This window comes from Podarcis bocagei, assembly GCF_964188305.1.
Source record: "Podarcis bocagei genome assembly, chromosome: 10".
In the NCBI taxonomy this organism is placed as follows: Eukaryota; Metazoa; Chordata; class Lepidosauria; order Squamata; family Lacertidae; genus Podarcis; species Podarcis bocagei.
In genome coordinates this window covers 23,000,667-23,019,020 of record NC_138135.1, presented here as the reverse complement: position 1 = coordinate 23,019,020, position 18,354 = coordinate 23,000,667, and the positions used below count along the sequence as shown (strand labels likewise).

The 18,354-nt window shown below is 43.6% G+C and overlaps 2 protein-coding genes across 5 annotated transcripts in view; one reads left to right on the top strand and one right to left on the bottom strand.

The window, feature by feature from the left end:
* DNM1L (dynamin 1 like) overlaps positions 1 to 18,354 on the bottom strand; it is a 36,350-nt gene that overhangs the window by 13,939 nt on the left and 4,057 nt on the right. For 2 of the 4 annotated variants that reach the window (XM_081212043.1, XM_081212045.1), the window contains exons 2-7: positions 11,833 to 11,980; positions 4,370 to 4,408; positions 2,048 to 2,094; positions 1,502 to 1,573; positions 768 to 854; positions 126 to 288 (exon numbers count right to left, since the gene is read on the bottom strand). In XM_081212043.1, coding sequence (XP_081068169.1) covers positions 126 to 288; positions 768 to 854; positions 1,502 to 1,573; positions 2,048 to 2,094; positions 4,370 to 4,408; positions 11,833 to 11,980 — 556 coding nt within the window. The remainder of the gene's footprint in view (positions 1 to 125; positions 289 to 767; positions 855 to 1,501; positions 1,574 to 2,047; positions 2,095 to 4,369; positions 4,409 to 11,832; positions 11,981 to 18,354) is intronic. The other 2 variants (XM_081212044.1, XM_081212046.1) reach the window with 1 other exon arrangement.
* Positions 6,631 to 18,354, top strand: part of DHX58 (DExH-box helicase 58) — a 37,395-nt gene continuing 25,671 nt past the window's right edge. Inside the window, exon 1 of the mRNA XM_081212047.1 lies at positions 6,631 to 7,421. The gene's annotated coding sequence lies outside the window, so the exon portion shown is untranslated. The remainder of the gene's footprint in view (positions 7,422 to 18,354) is intronic.

Below are 18,354 nucleotides of genomic sequence, written 5' to 3'. Positions count from 1 at the left end.
GCTGCAGCCAAACAATATCTGGAAGGCCAAAGGTTCCCCATCCCTGAGTTACATAATCAACAAGTGTGTTTCCTAGAAAGAGAAAAAGCAGACATGCTGAAACCTGGTTTCCCCCCTCTACTTACCATCTGGATCCACTTCCCGTGCTATTTTGAGGGCCTCAGAAGTGGCCATGTCCGTGTTGGCAGCAGTGACCGCCAGAATAATTGAATTTGGGTTACTAATGAATCTAAGGATTAGTTCTCGGATCTGAAGTTCAATATCCTTTGGTTGATCACCTACAGGCACCTGTGTGAGGAAAAGAAGAAGAAAGTGGACCTTCCTTCTTTTAACCACATCTATTAAGAGCGATGCGTATGCAGGCAGGTCTCCTAATGCACAAAATCTAAAGGCCACTCCTAGGAGGAAGAGGAGAAGCCAGGAAGGAAATCCAAAAACATGAGAATTATATGGAGAGAAAGGTAGCTGACTGACTCTCCTAATTCCAGAAAGGCCTTGTGATGCTGTAGTTAAGATGAGGCAGCCAAGGGACAACAAAGGAGGAAGGCAAAAGGACCTGAGAGAGCCCACTGCAGAGTGTTGTGATGGAGTTTGCTGGGCATAGTGTGGGGAAGGAAGGGAGATAACTGGGGATCTTGGCGAGAAACATTTTTAAATGTCTGCTACAAGGTATTAATTGATCTCTCATATACATTTCACACTAGGCAAAAAAAACCCCAACCCAACAACATAGAACTCTACAGAAACAATAAGAAAAACCTTCTTACCTTTGTTATTCCTGGCAAATCTACAAGAGTCAGATTGACAACATTAGGGGAAAAAACCTTTAGATGAATTGGTTCAGGGCTGATCCCCTAGAAAGCCATGGAAAAAGGAACAAAGAATAATTTCTCCAGAACATGCTTAATCGTAACCTTCAGAAAACAAGACATCACTGAACCTAAATTAGCCTTTGAATCTAGGTTGTTTTTGTAATTTGGGCACCTGTCTTTATAATCTAGCATCTTGCTCAGTTCAGGTGTCCATGTCTGAAATTTTGCTTGGTCTACATGCTTCAGCATGTGCCTGATTTTTGTACGGAAGACAACATTTATGGGCCGCTAACATCTGGCCCTCCAGATGTTGCTGAACTACGGCTCCCACTGGGTCAGGGATGATGGGTATCAGCAACAACTGGAAGGCCTCAAGTTAACTCCTCTTGGTTCACAGAACAAGCCAATGCTCTTAGGACAATAATGCAAAGCCACCAAGGAAGATTGACAGGAGCTGTATCCTTGGAGATTATGAGCAACGTCAGTAGTAGATTCTGCCTCTTTGGCAACATAGAACTTAGATAAAAGTGACTTGGCTTAAGAAAGCAATAGCATGACTGTTTCTCAATTGCGGGCTCCAGATCCTGCGTCAAATAATAATTCTGAAGAATGTACATCATTGTTTCCCAACTGTGGTTTCTGTGTTGAAATTACTTCTTTTAAAAGATGAACCAACCGTAGTCACTCACCTTATTATTTCCTGAAATCCTTTCGGTTTCGCTTTCTATTTCTTGCCTAATTTCATCGAAATCTGAGTAGAGCTGAAGTTTAAAAAGGAAAGGGAAAAAAACCCTCAACATCAGCACCCAACATCCTCAGGCAGCTGCCAGGGTCCTAGCACCCTGACAGGACCCACCACTGATGTCTGCCCTGAAATCCCTTTCTTTCTTTCTTTCTTTCTTTCTTTCTTTCTTTCTTTCTTTATCCCTCCCTCCCTCCCTCCCTCCCTCCTGGCTGGTGCTTTGAGCAATACCAGGAGGCCACGGCAAGCTGCCATTTTTATTTCCCATAATGCCTGTGACACAGCACCACTCTGGGACATTGTAGGAAATTAAAAATGCACCCTTCAGCCATGCAATACTGTTTCTGCCCACCACTAATGCCAGCTAAACCCACCAACGGAAAAGGAGGCCCACCAGAGTGCATTTTCCTCAGGCCATCCTCCCCTGCCACATATGTACGCACACACCAAAATCCCTATGTGCTTTTGTGGCTTTACAATCAAGAAAATGTACCTTGTTTTTGGTGTGCAGAAACTTTCCCCATTCTTCAGTATCAACCCCTGGAAAGAGACAGTCATGGCATGAGAGAAGAAGTGGAGCAACACAACCAACTTTTTCAGCTTCAAGTACATTTTCTCCATTGAGCTTGTCTATGCTCAACCTTTGTGATGGAAAACAAAAGCCCCAAGCATTTAAGGAGCATTAGTCAAATGGACCTAGCGCAGGGTTGCCATATTTCAAAAAGGAAAAACCAGGACACCCCAAAAGTTGTGGAGCTTCTTTTAAGAAACCCAAAAAATTGTTGAGGGTTTTTTTGTTTGTTTGTTTTACAAAAATGCCAAAAAACCCCACAATTTCCGACTGACAAAGCGCCACCTTTCAGAAATCCCCCCCCCCAGACATCAATTCCGCCTTTGAAATCTTGGTAATATCTTGGGAAATCCAGACATATGGCAGCCCTAATCTAGTGTCAATTCGCCAGAAATCAAATGCCTCAATATTTACTAAGGTCTTCATTTCTGTTTGTAATTCTTATACTAATAAGATAAAAACTGGAGCCTAAGAATTACTCCTTATCATACATTACTATCACTTTGTTGACCAGAGTCCCACACGTGGCGATAAGAGTGATTGAACAAGTGTGTATGTGGCGTACAAGTGCAACATGCCATTATCTGCAATGGCCCCAATCTTATCAGACTCCTATTAGAATAAATGGTTTTAAATGGGGCTTTAGCCATGACTAACTGTAGCTTAAGTGGGGTCACTTAGTCATACAAGAGCAACACGTTTGGTGGTGGAGTGGGGGGGGGAGGACACTAATTTGTTGTCCGGTATGCTCTGTTCATATCATACACACCAAAACATCCTAAATTTTTGGCAATTTCCTTCAACATGTGCAAAATGAAGCTTTCGTATAAGCTTTCCAGGGGAGAAAAGGTGAAATGAAAAGAGACAAACATTCAAAAAAGAAAACTCTCAAAACAAAAACTAGGTATCTAAGAAGGTCCAGTTCATAAACCAGAGGACTTCACACCTTCAAATCAACTAGTATGCCTAATTTTGCCCATTATACTGACTTACCCGTGGCTTTCTGATACTTCACTTCCTAGAATCTTAAGGTAGCAGGTCTCACCATTGCTTGTTTGAGGAAATCTCTTTCAGGAAAGAAAGTGCATTGCACATGTGTCCTCTAGAGACACATTCTAGTTGTGGCGACCAGCAACATACATTGTATTATATGCTCAGGTCAATCTGATGTAAGGGTAAGAACACTGGCAAGATAGGTCTCCAACTCTGGATATGCAACTTTTAAGTTATTTAACCTTAGAGAGGCAGCCAGGTTTTGGTCATGGCCTGCAGTTGGTTCAAAGGCCAAGGACCTGTTTCAGGATCACTGTCGAGTGAAAGGCACCCTTGCAGGTGGGAAGGACTCTCTACTATGTGGTCACAAGGTGCTGAACCCTTTCCCTGCAGACTACGCAACATGCTTCTCAGTACCAGCAGGGAAGAGAACTGGAAGGGAGGAACACAGAAGTACAAGGGCAGGGCACACAATTCCTCCTCTCCTACCATTCTCCTGCCTACCTCTGCCCCCAGTGATTGTGATGTAGAGCCCTTGCTACTACAGCCAGTGGGAAAGCAGGACAGGAGAGCCACCAGACCTCTAATTCCTTACTAAAAACAAGTAGGAAAGCCCTTCTGGGTCCTTTTGATGAGAGGTCCGTTGCATTAAATAAATTATGGCCCTCCAGTGGTTGTTGGACTCTAAATCTCAGAATATTTGCCCACTGGCCAAGACTGGCAGGAGTCAACATCTGGTGGGCCACAGGATGCATTTATGCCACCATGTAGTCATAGAATCATAGAATCATAGAGTTAGAATAGACCACAAGGGCCATCGAGTCCAACCCCCTGCCAAGCAGGAAGCAGTCTTTCACATCCTGTTATTATTTAAGCACTTATTGAAATTCATCTCTCTTTGTTTTGCTATTCCCAACAGACTTCTTGCTACCACAGATTTAAAAGTACAATCTGGTAACAACAACAAAACAGAGATGGTTATTATGACACAGCACTTTATCACAATTTTCTTTTTTAAAAAATAGGTCAAGATTTCTACATTGCATTCTAGTTTGACACAGAGGCAGAAAGAAGGAAACGGCAAACTAAGCCAGCGGGCCCAGCAAAGCAACAGCTATTCAGCACAGCAGCCAGAGTGTAAATGTGCAAATAAAGGACAGCAGGCAGCAATAAAAGTGGCATGGTATGCATGTGGCTTGAATACAAAAGCATGCAGATTCTGTGTAGGAGGAAAAGAAGTGAATAGGAAACCTTTCGAAAGGTGCCTTGCATGTTTCCAAGTTGCAGGGTCTGCAGTTGAAAAGAAACAGCATCAAAAGTTTGGTTATTTTTCCCTCCCTCTGGACCCGCTGTGATAGGACATTATCAGTCTTGCAGGAATCACAACATACATTAAGACATATGTGCCACACGAGAAACGCATGCATGCTTAATGCAGAGTTAGAATGTAACATTCTGAAAACCAGTCTTAATATAGCAGCAGATATATTTCAAGATAACTGAGATAATTGCTGCTGTCAGTAACTCCCTCTAATTAGCTTAAATACTACAAAGTGAAGCACCACTATTTGGCAAATAGATTTTACCTAAGCTAGAAGGGGGAAATGAGCAAGGATGATTAGTTTATAAAGGTACCATCACTTACAGGAAATGAAAAACCATCACAGTGGCTCAGTTTGGGCAAGGCTTTAACATGTGTAGAAGCTAGTTACTAGTTGTGGGTGTATTGCCTCCAAACCCAGACACTCACATACTGGATATCATATACACTATTCAATATTCAGTGCAATGAAGGTCATCATACACAGGGCTGAACCACAGAGGTGTTTGCATAAAATCTTGAAACTGCCAGCACAGTTCAGGACTAGCTGCACTGACCCTTTCCCTTTTCTTTTCTTTTCCTTTCTTTTTTTTTTTGCAAGTAGGTCCTGCACAACTTTATACCCAACTAGCATAAGGAGAGGAACAGGTGCCATCTGGTGGGTGAGCAGGTGCTATCCTGCTTCCCATTGCACCCTGTTTTGTACGCTGATCCAAACCAGGTTCTTGAGCCAAAGTGATCTTAAGGATGCACAACCCGCAACTGTAGCAAACAAAACTGCCTATTTTTTTCTTTATTGTGAACCTCGCCACCCAAGTTTGTCTCTCTTTTTTTTTTTTACATCAAATTTCCCTCTGCCACCTACGTTTCTGGCCAAAAAACAACAAAACTAACATAACAAACCACCACAAATTCTGCAAAAGTATGGCAACGTTTGTTATTGCAGTCCATAATTGTGAACTGTGGCCACCATTCATACATTCTGCTAAGAAAGAACTACCTTGGATTTATAAATGTGGCTTATGAATAGGAAAAGATTGTCCAGTGTCACTTTATTTATCTCAGACTTTCTTCCAAAAAGCTTGATAACTTTACCTTTCAGAAACTGTATTGTTTATGTAAGACAACAATTTTTACACTCCGCATTCGGCCTGAGTTGTTTAAATTCAGTGAAAGGGTACCTTGACACTACTTCATTTAATGTCATGTTCCAAATTTAATGCTCCTCTCTCATCTTCAAACTAATTTATTTCCCTAAGAATGACATTTTTGTTTTGAGCCCAAAAGGAGTGACAAGAATATCAATTTCTTGTAGAGCTACTCATTCTTCCTTCCTCCTTAACACACCCAACCAGAAAAAAGAAAATTATCTATGAGAATAAATTTTTAGGTGAAAGGCCACTTTAAAAACTTATAAGGCTAGACATTTCACATCCAGACTCTTTCACAGCAAGATTAGCAGGAGGGAAAAGAAAAGAAAAAACTCTGTTAAGTCTCTTTATTATGCTGTTTTATACCAAAAGCAAGCCAAAATTCACAGACATTACAGAGAGCCCAGAGTTGCAGGGGCATGAATTAATTAATTACACCATGCTGATTGGGGGGGGTGTGAGAGAGAATGGCTTATTACCACTTTCTCCCCAAACTTACACATTTCTCATCAACAATAAAAGACCCCCTAAGAATAAGGCAGTTATGGTCTGCCTGCATTTATAGCAACACAAGATCAACGATCACTACCGTACTTCATAATTTGCATCTCTGTACAGTGGTACCTCTGGTTACGTACTTAATTCGTTCCGGAGGTCCGTTCTTAACCTGAAACTGTTCTTAAACTGAAGCACCACTTTAGCTAATGGGGCCTCCCGCTGCTACCGTGCTGCCGCCGCACGATTTCTGTTCTCATCCTGAAGCAAAGTTCTTAACCTGAAGCGTATATAACCCGAGGTACCACTGTAGTAAGATACACTACTGTGTTGTTTGTTACGTTTATCCCTTATATGGCTAGCTCCTTTTAAATACATCTTGCTGTGTTAGCCATATGAGAACATTAAAACTATTAAAAAGATGTATAAGGTATCACAACTTTCAAAAGTCAATGCTCAGAGTATTCAATCACCGAGGTCAGGGGAGTATGAAGTCATCTAAGTTATGGACTTATATGGACTTATATGGGCTTCTTCCTGTGAGACTGCCTGAGACTATTTCCTATGAGAGCAGAGGTTGAGGAAGAATGGAAATGCAGTGGATTTGAATGCAATGCAGAAATCCGTATGGCTTGCCTCTTTCCTGGGAAAATCTTGATCTGTAAGGGGCATTGCATTCTAGCAGGAATGATATGAAGGCCCATGAACTGTAAAAGCAACCTTGAGAGCTGTGAAGAAATCCTGCTTGTTTAAACTGTCTTTTAAAGGGTAGTGTATAGTGCATGCTAGCATTTGTATTGTGATATTATACACTGTAATGCATCTGATGGGGGAAGCCTTCTGCCTGCTCAGGTGAAAGTCGGTTTAACTTTCCCTGGGACTCCTTAACTGACACTTGAGGAGGAGTTGGAGATAGAACTCTCAGTATGCAAAATGATAGAAGACAGGCATGTTCTGGGTGGTGGCTGCAGGTTTAGAATATTTAGTCAGACAGTGTGATTGGCTGGGGCTGGACTAGAGGGGACAGAAGCAGCATATATATGGCCAGGTACTGGTCAGCAGCAGTTAGTTGGGATGGTCTGTCCAGGCTGGTTGGCACCTGTGCTGGACAGCCAGAAGGAGGAGGCAGCAGAGAGCATCAAAGAAGAAGAAAGAAGACCTGAAAGGCAAGCAAAGTGGCCAAAGATGTGCTGGGTTAGATGAATTACTGGGCTTAGGCTGAAGAGATAAGGGAGTAAGGAGAAGTGAGAGGCAGTTAAAAATGCCTGGCTCTGATTGTCTGGAGAGACAGAAAAAGATTCCAGGACAGGACAGGGGGATATCTGCACTTTAGTAGGTCAGTAGATGATGATGATGATGATGATGATGATGATTTATTTATATCCCGCCCATCTGGCTGGGTTTCCCCAGCCACTCTGGGTGGCTCCCAACAGAATTAAAAGCACAACAAAACATCAAACATTAAAAACTTCCCAGAACAGGGCTGCCTTCAGTAGAGGTTGAATCAGGAGCTTCAACAAAAGTCATCAGTTATAGCACCGGTGAGGCTTAACTGGGGTGGAGTAAGTACAAGGGCAATTTGGCAAAAGAGCTTCAAGAGGGTACCTAACTGCTTCCTCTTGGTTTAGTAGTGTAAAATAAACTTTTTGGTATTTAACAGTAATGAGTTAGCAAAGCGTATATACATTTAAAATGTGCTTACATTAAGGTAAGCGCATAAGTTTGTATACTGCATAATACAGTCATAAACAAACACTAATATATTTGTTAAATACTAGAACTGCACTTGGCTGGCTTTTTAATATGCTTATAGTTACAAGGGTTATTGGTAAGTTAAGGCTTCATGGGTTATAGGTGATATTAAATTGCGACAGTGGAATGGGTTCAAGAAAACCATTGGAATGGAAGTTGGGCTTTGTTGAAAGGATAAGTAAAGAAATAACGCCCTTTCTGTCCACACAAGCATACTCCCTCTTTTTACTGCTTAGACCTGGAAGACCAGAAGAGACAATCCCTTGCTTATTCCCATCACCTCTATCCAAACAAAGCGAAAGAAAAATGAGAATAAAGACCAGGCTCCTGGTTATCACATCCTTTGAATCTGGAAGCCAACAAGAAGCAGTGACAGAAAATGACATGGTATCATCATGGCAGGCTGTGCATTTGATTCCATGATGTCATTTTGCCTTAAACCAGTGTTTCCCAACCACTGTTCCGTGGCACACTAGTGTGCCGCGAGATGTTGCCTGGTGTGCCGCGGGAAAAATTAAAAAATTCGAAAGATTTTTTTTTTTAAAGTCAAATTTTCGATTGGGGCGCCGTCACTAGATGACCCCTGGGGTTCCCTCCCTCCCTCCCGCTCTGCGCCTCCCTCCTCCTCCGGGGAGGCCCTTCCTGGCTCTTGGCCAAGGCTTGGCGGCTGCCACTCACTCACTCGCTTGCCCACCCGTCCCTCCATCCCTGCACCCGGCCTCTCCCCCTCCGTCCCCGGCGCGGGGGCTGCCGGGATCCGTAGTCCCCTCGCCCTTGGGCTCCGCGCCCGCGCGGGGTGCGCAAACTACGTTTCCCAGCGTGGCCTGGCGGGCCGGGCGTTTTGTTTGAAGCGCTCTTCTCCCGGCCATGGAATGAGCGCAGCGGCGGCGGCCGGGCGGGCAGGGGCTCTTCCGCGCAGACCCCGCGCAGCCTGCCTGCGCCCCCACGGAGATCGGGCGGCAGGATGGAGCCCGGGGATCCCCGCAGAGGCGGAGCGGCGGAGGCTGCCCCCGAGGTAGGGCTGCGTCGGGGGGGTGTTATTTTTGCAATGCTGCATACGCGCCGGAGGGGACGCATCGGACCGCGGGGAGACCCCTTGGCGGGCATGCAAGGCAATGCATGCGTGCAGGCGTTGCATGGAGTGCAGTGCAATGCAATGGCAACGCGGCGCCCTGCATGCATGCATGCAACTTCCACCGGCGCTCCGGACTTGGCAGGTGAGGGGGGTCCCCAGTGGGCGGCAGAGAGAGCCGGGAGGGCGAAGGGGAGCTGGGGGGAGCAGCGCTGCTCCCCGAGCCGAGCCCGGGGGGAAACTTCGGCGTCGTTGCGCCGGGTGTTGGAAGCGGAGGCTGGCGGGGGCCCCTCACCTGCAAAACCTGGTCGCCTCTCATATATTTCGTGCATTGCATTCATCGCCCGCTTTCTCCTCCAAGGAGCTCCCGGGCGCGCGCGTGGTTCTCCCCGAGTTATCCTCACAACAACAGCCCTGTGAGGTGGGTCAGGCGAGTGGCCCAAGGGAGCACCCAGGGATTGTCCTGGCCAGGTGGGGTGATTTGAACCCTGCTCTCTGCCCGGTCTTCGTCCTCATTTAGCCCCCACATGTGCATGACTGTGCATGACTGAGGTTTTCCCCCCTCGTCTTGGCTATGGTGTGAGTCTGTCCTGTTAATTAATGGGGTTCTGCCTTCGGAGAAGATGAGCCAGCCCTCAAGGAGGTGATTATGTAATTTGCTAGCAATTCATGTCCCTCCCGGCGTGACGCTGCGCGCTGACGTCACGGGGCTGTAATGGTGGTGTGCCTCGAGATTTTTTTCATGAAACAAGTGTGCCCTTGCCCAAAAAAGGTTGGGAAACACTGCCTTAAACAACTTGGGTCTAGGATGCCTTAAGGACCATCTGGAGGTTATCTGGAGGAATGCTGTAAGTTACAGAGGCCTGGCTGGCCACAACTGGAAATCGAGCACTTAGTGTCACTGGTCCCATGCTGTGAAACATGCTTCCAGTAGAGATTCAACAGGAATCCTCCCTTTTGACTTTCTGGCATCTCTGAAATACAGTTTTATACCAACAGGTATAATGGGCAGCTAGTCGGAAAATGAGCTGATGTTTGATGCTACTAGGATAAAGAAACACAAGCATTGTTTCATATATTTCCTAGATAAAGGCAACAGCACAGAAGTGTCAACTTTCCTGCTGAAAAAGCTTGCACAGGATATTAAAAAGAACATATAGAACATATAGTTGTTGTTCCTATAATTAGAAAAGGTTCCACACAATCTCTTCCCCACCCTCAATTAAAATTATGGATATTCAAGGGAAGATGAAAGCTTTGGTGATCTCAAAGGCAAATGGACAATATCCTTAAATAAACAGGAGGCATCGCCAGATCACAAAACTTTGAACTGGTTAAGACAAGACACTACCACTCCTTTCCAGGTCAAATAGCTTCTGATGCAGCTTAAGAAACTGGTTGACAAAAACTCCCAAGTGGCTCCAAGTCTCTTTATTCCTTCAGAATTCTTTTGTTTTCATACGAGCCGGTATGGTGTAGCATCTAGAAGAGGAAGATCACCCTGCCCATTATATACCCAGTTGCTCACTGCAGCCTACTGGTGAGGGCCTCTTGCAGATACCATCTTATCAGGAAATCCCATTTTGCACAATACAGGAATCAAGCCTTTAGTGTTGTGGCACCTACCTTTTGGGATTTGCTCCCCTTAAATATTAGACAGACCTCTATTTAACACCTCCTGTTGCCTTTACAATGCCCACTGAAGGCCTCCATCTTCCTCCAAGACTTTTATGTAGAGAACTTTCACAGTCTGCATATATTTTGGAGACGTTTTTTGATATTTTGATTGATTTAACTCTTGTGTGTGTCCCACCCCAGACTGCTTTGGAAGGAAGGGCAGGATACACATTAATAAAGTAGCAACAAGTGAGAGCTGCAATCCATTTATTTATTACAGTTATCTCCTACCTTTCCTCCAAGAAGCCCAGCGCAGTGCACACAGTTCTGTTCCCACCATCTCCCGCCCTAAAAACACCTGAGGGCTCTCCAACCCATTACAGGAAACAGGCATCAGTTATTCTAAGCCAAAAACAAAGCAATCTCTCTAACAAATGAAGATTATCCAGTTACTGTAAGAATAATTGTCTCCTGTCAAAATGATTATTTTGGCCAAGATGAATGGAAAAAACCCCTGCAATAATGATGGATGGATGTGAATGCAATGATTCTCAGTTCCTATTTTTTATGGCAATCAGAAACACGTATAAATCTATTCCTAATCATCCAACTAATTTGGACCATCTTTCTGCCATCCTCTGCACCAGGCGGCCTTAGGTAGGCCCTATTCTCTCAACATCATTATAATACTGCCCTACCTTCCAGCGTTGAGAACTGAAGCAATCTCTGTCAAATGCTTTTAGCAAAGGAAAGGGGTATAGCTCAGTCACAGAGCATCTGCTAAGGCCCTAAATTTGATCCCCAGCATCTCCAGGTAGGACTAAAAGCATCTCCTGTCTGAAACCTTGGAGAGCCTCAGCCAATCAGCGTTGACAACACTGAGCTAGTCAGACCAATGTTCTGGCTCGGTATAAGGCAACTTCCTATGCATTCCATTAAAATTCTAAGTGCAATTGTGATGTACTCCACTACCCCCCAAATGAGGCAGCTGTAAATAGAAGACACACAACTTCAGTTCTAAAATTGCTGAATGCTATGAGCGAGTAACAGTAATACCACCCACAGGAATAGCAAAGGCACAAGCAAGCTTTCCTTGTTGTGCAGGTGGTACAAATCCAAAGCAGCTGTGCCTTGCCCTCAGGATATAAAGAGAGAGAAAAATGTGAAACACACGCAGGCCGTGGAAAGGCGTCAGCGGCTTTTAAAATTAAAATGCTGGCTATTTCTTAACTTGGCATGACTGTATAACGGCAACTGAGCAGTAGTTTCCTTTTAAGGATCACATCCCATTATGAGCAGCCCTTACCGTTTTCGTCTCCAGTTTTTTTCCGAAGATCCTCGGCAGAAACGTTAACCAGCTGCAGGATGAGGGGGCGCCGGGTGACAATCCCTGTGCCTCGTGGGAGCAGGTCTCTCCCCACCAGACTTTCCAGCACAGAACTTTTCCCACTGCTCTGAAAACAGAAAAGGAAGCAAAGGAATTGCATATTGCATTCTACTATTCCAATAGCCTTGAACAAATGACAGAGTTGGGAATTTCATAGGTTGTGGACAGGTGTCAATACAAACCTTCCCCCCAAAAATCAGGCTTTGGAGAAAAAGATGGATCTATCTGTTGCAATAAATCTAGACTGCCCTCTGTTGGCAATTCTGCTTTTATCCCATCATAGCATTTCATGAAAATCTAGCATGAAAGGGAGGGAAACTATAGCTGCCTCCCAGGCATGGGTGTAGGGGGGCAGCTGCCCCCCTAGATCAAGTAAAACAACAGATAATAATAATAATAATAATAATAATAATAATAATAATAATAATAATAATAATAATAATTTTTACCCCGCCCTCCCCAGCCAAGGCTGGGCTCAGGGCAGCTTACAAGCAATAATAAAAACAAGTTGAATGAATACAACTTAAAAACAAGATTAAAATACAACATTAAAATATCGAAACAATAAAATATTAAAATGCAGCCTCATCACAGGAGGAGAAAGGAAAAAGAAAAAAGAAAGAGGGGGAGGGAATCAAATTGGCTCCAAACCAAAGGCCAGGCGGAACAACTCTGTCTTACAGGTCCTGCGGAAAGAAATCAGATCCTGCAGGGCCCTGGTCTCATGAGGCAGAGCGTTCCACCGGGCCAGAGCCAGTGTTGAAAAGGCCCTAGCTCTGGTTGAAGCTAATCTAACTTCCTTAGGGCCCGGGGCCACTAGGGTGTTGCTATTTATGGACCTTAAGGTGGGGCATACCGGGAGAGGCGGTCCCGTAGGTACGAAGGTCCTAGGCCGTGAAGGGCTTTAAAGGTCAAAACCAGCACCTTAAATCTGACCCTGTACTCCACCGGGAGCCAGTGCAGCTGGAAAAGCACTGGGTGAATATGCTCCCATGGCAGAGACCCCGTGAGGAGCCTCACTGCTGCATTCTGCACCCGCTGGAGTTTCTGGGACAGCTTCAAGGGCAGCCCCGTGTAGAGCGAATTACAGTAGTTAAGCCTGGAGGTGACCGTCGCATGGATCACTGTTGGATGGGGTTGGAAAGTGAGAGAGGAGGTGCGCCAGACCAGACTCTGTTCCCAATTCTACAGTGAGTACAACTGGTGAGGGAGAAAAAGCCTCAGAAAGAGTCCCAAGAAAAGCAGGGGGGAAATCAACATTTAAAAGATGGGGCACTAATGCAAGTACACCATTACATGCTATTAATCCTTTCTGCAACTATAATTAAATAATTTCATCAATAATTTTGATGAACCTTTGCTGCAGTACTAACAGGCCGACCTATCAGAAGCAGCTAATTACGGATCATAATGCTCTGAAGCACGTGTTCAACTATCAGAAGCTCAGCTATGATTTTTAAAAGGCACTTACAATGTTATATGCCAAAGAGCTTAGAGTTTACAAAAGCATAAAAAGTCACTGAAAAATATTACAAGGCTAACCGTATTTAGTTACAGTCTAACCCAACTCAAACTATCCCTCGCCTGACCACGTTGGCAGGGGCAAATGGGAGTTTGAGTCCAACATCTTAAGGACCAAGGGTTCCCCATCTCTGACGTAATCTACCCTTACAGTGATCCTCATTACTCCAAAACGTGTTAACATATACTTCCAATAAACTCTAATCAATCTCCTTCCTCAAACTGAGCATAAATTACACTGACTGCAAATTAGTTTCTGGGCTCAATTCCAGAGACTGATTTCAACCTTTAAAGCCCTAAATGACAACTTGGGCCTGGCCTGGCTTCAAAATCTCCATTTGTCTCAATATAAATGGGTCATTTTTTTTTCTTTTTAGCTGCTGGTCTTACTGCTTATTGTTGTTTGTTGTTGTTTTTTTTACTGTGAACACTTCTGCATACATCCATAACCTCAACAGTCTCCGTCAAATGCTGTACTGTACATTTTCTCTCTCTCTCTTCCGACATATATATAGAGAGAGAAAGAGATAATGAATGAATGAATTTTACATAAACCTCCTATAGACACAAAACTGCAAGGCTGCCATTGCACAACCCCCATTGGAGGACTTCTTGCATCTCATTGCAATATTTCAGGAAGTCATGGCAGGGGAGCGGAGCAATAAAAGAGGGAGATTTTAAAGGGGTGGTTTTAAACAGCAGCCGAGGTCTGACTCAAACAGGGATGGAGGGACACAGGGGAAGTCTTGAGGATATGGGGGACTTGAAGGAGTTGTGAGGGGATGGAGATCTGACTGAGGTGTAAGGGGAGGAAGCTGTGGGGCTTGGTGAGCAATGCAAACAGGGGCGGTAGCCCCAAGACTGTGTGCGCGCGCGCACATATACACACACAAACATAGACAACTGCTTGCACTCACTTCCTCAGCTCATGAAGCAGTAGTGGGACTTCTAAGTAACTACAGTCATACCTTGGTTTTCGAATGCCTTGGTACTCATATGTTGTGGCTCCCGAACGCCGAAAACCCAGAAGTAAGTGTTCTGGTTTTCGAATGTTTCTTTTGGAACCCGAACGTCTGAAGCTCCTTCTGCTTGAGTGCAAGAAGCTCCTGCAGCCAATTGGAAGCCGCGCCTTGGTTTTGGAACAGTTTAAGGAGTCAAATGGACTCCCAGAACGGACTGAGTTCGAGAACCAAGGTTCCACTGTATGCATTTTTTCTACTTGCTATTAAAGGGGTACTTCTTAAAAGGCAAGGTATTTTGTCTGCAGTAACTTGCACCTTGTCTTTCAATTCATTAAAGGCAGTTTTGTATTTCAGCACTAGCCTGGTAGCTGTAAGCAACCACAAATGACAAGCAGGCAGGATGGATGGGGTGCTGCAACCCTCCTCTGCACCCAAGACAGAAACCATGTGGAATACTTCATAGAAAACAGGTTTAGTTCCATGCCTGACACAAAAATGACTCATTCCCTCTGTCCTTTGCTAGCCCCTAGCCGGCTAATAATTTTTTTGCAAGGACTTATTTCTGAGGCTGGTTAAAAGCTTCTAAGTAAGTCATCAGATTCCTCAACAATAAATAAATAAAATTGCTGGGCAGGAGTGGCTAAGCTGTGACCCTCCAGATGTTATTGGACTACAGCTCCCATCATCCCCAACTATTAGCCATGCTGGCTGCGGTGATTGGAACTGAGAGTCCACTGAGGGGCACAAGTTAGTCACCTCCACTGCAGAGTGATCAGTATGTTGGGGAGGAGGAATCTACTCCTTTACCACCTAGAGGGTTCTTAAGGAGCAGGTCTTGGGGTCCCTTCCAACTCTACAATTCCACTATCAGCTTAATTGAGCATCTGTAGTTACATTGAGGATGCATCAAGCTGCCATTTCTTTGGTTACTGACAAAACAGATTTTCAGGAAAAAAGGGGTTTTATTTATCAGTTAAACTATTTACATCCAACCTTTCTGGTGCAAGAACACAATTCAAAGCAGTGGTGTACAACATTTAAAATTACAATTTCATAAAACAAACAAACCAAGTAAACAAGATCAGCAGTTAAAAATCAAGTTTAAAAGCCATTATCTTCCTCATACAACAAAAGTCTGCTAGAACAGAAGAATCTTTTGTAATAAGATTATACATTTTCATCAAGAGTCTTCATCTGGATTTCAGCAACACTCCTCCATACACTGAATGGGGGCAACCTTGGCAGCAAGAAAGTGGGAAACAGCTGCCACACCTTCTTAATGCACCCTAGAATAGAACATGTCTATGCCCAACTAGTTACAACAGAGTAACTGAAGCAGTGTGAATCTGTAGCACACTGTCAACTCACTGTAGCACACAGCTCAACTGGATCCACACACACTCAAGCTGTGGAGAATTTACAATATAAACAGATAATTAGTGTCAGTTTCACTTTGCTGCACTTCCTCGATTTATAGACCAGAACAGGAAAAGCATCATCTTGCAAGGATGTAAAAAGAAGAAACCCAAGCTTCTCAAGGAAATTTACCAGGCCTGTTAAACTGAGATCAGCAATTAGATTTTATTCTGCCAGGCTGAGAATTGCCAGATGAGCGGCTGGGGCTGACTGGAGTCATAGTCCAAAATATCTGAAGGGTGCCAGGTTGGGAAAGATTCTTTCCTCATAGTGAGCCCCACATTGTTCAATGGGGCTTACTTCTGAGTGAACATGCATAGAATTACACTGTAATAAAGTACTGATTCAAATTCGTACAGTATTAAAGATACCTACTTAAATCATTGATTCAAACCAAGTTATCTATTCTGGAATAAACACATTTTCTAAAACACACACATTTTAATTTGTTGCTTTAACAATTAATGCATACTGACTTGCAACGTATTTCAAAACCTTTGTAAATGCAACTCACATGTATTTTGCACAACATAATTACATTTGGTTAGTGTTCAGGATGAGTGTGAAATTAATGACATTTTTCTAGAAATTCATGAATTTGACTCTTTCTGTATAAATGAGGAACTGTATATAAACAAAATCCTTTGTTTGAAGACTGACTGCCTTCCAGGATTTTATTTTCACACAAAGAAAAGCAGTCTGTGGTCACGTCTGCATATAATGCAAAGTCATGATCTGTTTTAACCATGGTTACTTCAACAAACCACAAGTCACAAGGCAGGCTTGTTTCTCCGAATCTTGGTTAGTTTTCCACAGCTGTTCTTGCCTCATGCTGCCATAGCATGGTCCCTGTGTGAGAACCCATATATATATATATTTGTATAAATGTAACATTCTAATATGGAACTGTATTTTTGTAATATTTTAAGATGTCTGTTGCTGCTTCAGTTTTCTGTATACTGTTAAGAGGTACAGAAATTAAATAATCAAATCAAATTGAACATAGGATGTTTAAGAAAGGCTGTTGGGTTTTGACATGCAGGCAATTCCCCATTTCCACGAGGGTTGCATCAGCAGAGCGTGCCCTGCCCCCATTCCTCCCTCTTTGGGGTCCAAAAGGATCCGCAAGTCAGCAGACACACGTCCATTATACTCGTTTAAAATGGTCACTGCCTGTACCGTGATGCCAAATGATAGTTAAAGCACGCCATGGTTCATAAACCAATGAGCCATTGTTTTACACCATAGTTTGGGGCCAAAAAACAAATCATGGTTAGTCTAGTCGGCTCGGCTACAAACCACACTTTGGCTAAATAAACCATGTATTAGCATTATGTGTGAACCAGGCCTTTAGCTTAACGTGTTCAATAGAAATTGGTCAAGTTTATAATATATTGGCATTGAATTTTGATTTTTAGATTTTTTAAAAGACATACTATAGCTGAAATGTGAAAAATCCTCACAATTCAATTTTTTTAGAATCATTTATCATCTGCTCTGCATTTCAGCTTTTTAGCATTTTTTTGACTTTCTACCTCTATTCCTAAACATGCATAGAGAGCCCACCTAGTGCCTCTACTTCTTGACCCACCTGAAGACATTTTTAAAAGTGTTGTGACAGGTACCGCACAGGCCTAAGCCTCAGGCCATTTCAAGCATCTATCTGGCAAGCATGAAAAGAATTAGATACCTCACCCAGGTAAAGAGGTACCTTAGAGGCCTACCAACTTTAACTCTTCCAATTTAGAAGATAAATATCAAAAATTAAGCCTGGTTTTCCCTATCAGCGTAGACAGAAATGCTGATGATAAGTTTCTAACCACAGAGCGTCATTCAGGAAGAGGGAGTCTCTCTTGGCTGGAAACCGATTTCCAGAGTTCCCTGGGAAGAAGTAGCTCTGTGAAAGGAATAGAGGTCTCCTAACAACTATCAGTATCCTTAAACTACAGTTCCCATTATTTTTGGGAGGAAGCCATGACTGTTTAAAGTGGCGGCATAATACTGCTTAAATGGGGTCCTGCCCAACCGGGAAATGCCAGGGATTGAACTTAGGACGTTCTGCATGCAACACAGATGCTCTACCGCTGAGCTACATCCCTTCTCTTCCTGATGTGTGTTCCTCCAACACTTGAAAAAAAATGGGATAGCCTCCACTTGCATGTGTACATCCAAAGCACAATTCCTCAAAAGCAACCATGAGGGGGAAGACTATGCCAGCCAGATGCTTCATTGCGTTTCCCCAACGTACACTGGAAAGAGTCCTAGATCTGTCAACGACTAAACAGAGTTCACCCAATCTTAAAAAAATGAGTTGTAACATTAATTTTTTATCTGCATAGAATATAGAGAAAAAAGTCAGTCAAGGACCTCTGTGTAATACTGCTCCAATTCCAACTGGGAAACACTAAGTAGGACTAAACCATGCCTACAGAGAATAAAAATTAGGTCACTTAAGTTCAACAGAGCATATTTCCAAAGAAAAGTAGTATCAGTGAAGCATGAAGCAAGGAGAGGCATGGGGGAAGGAAGGCATGCAGGGGGG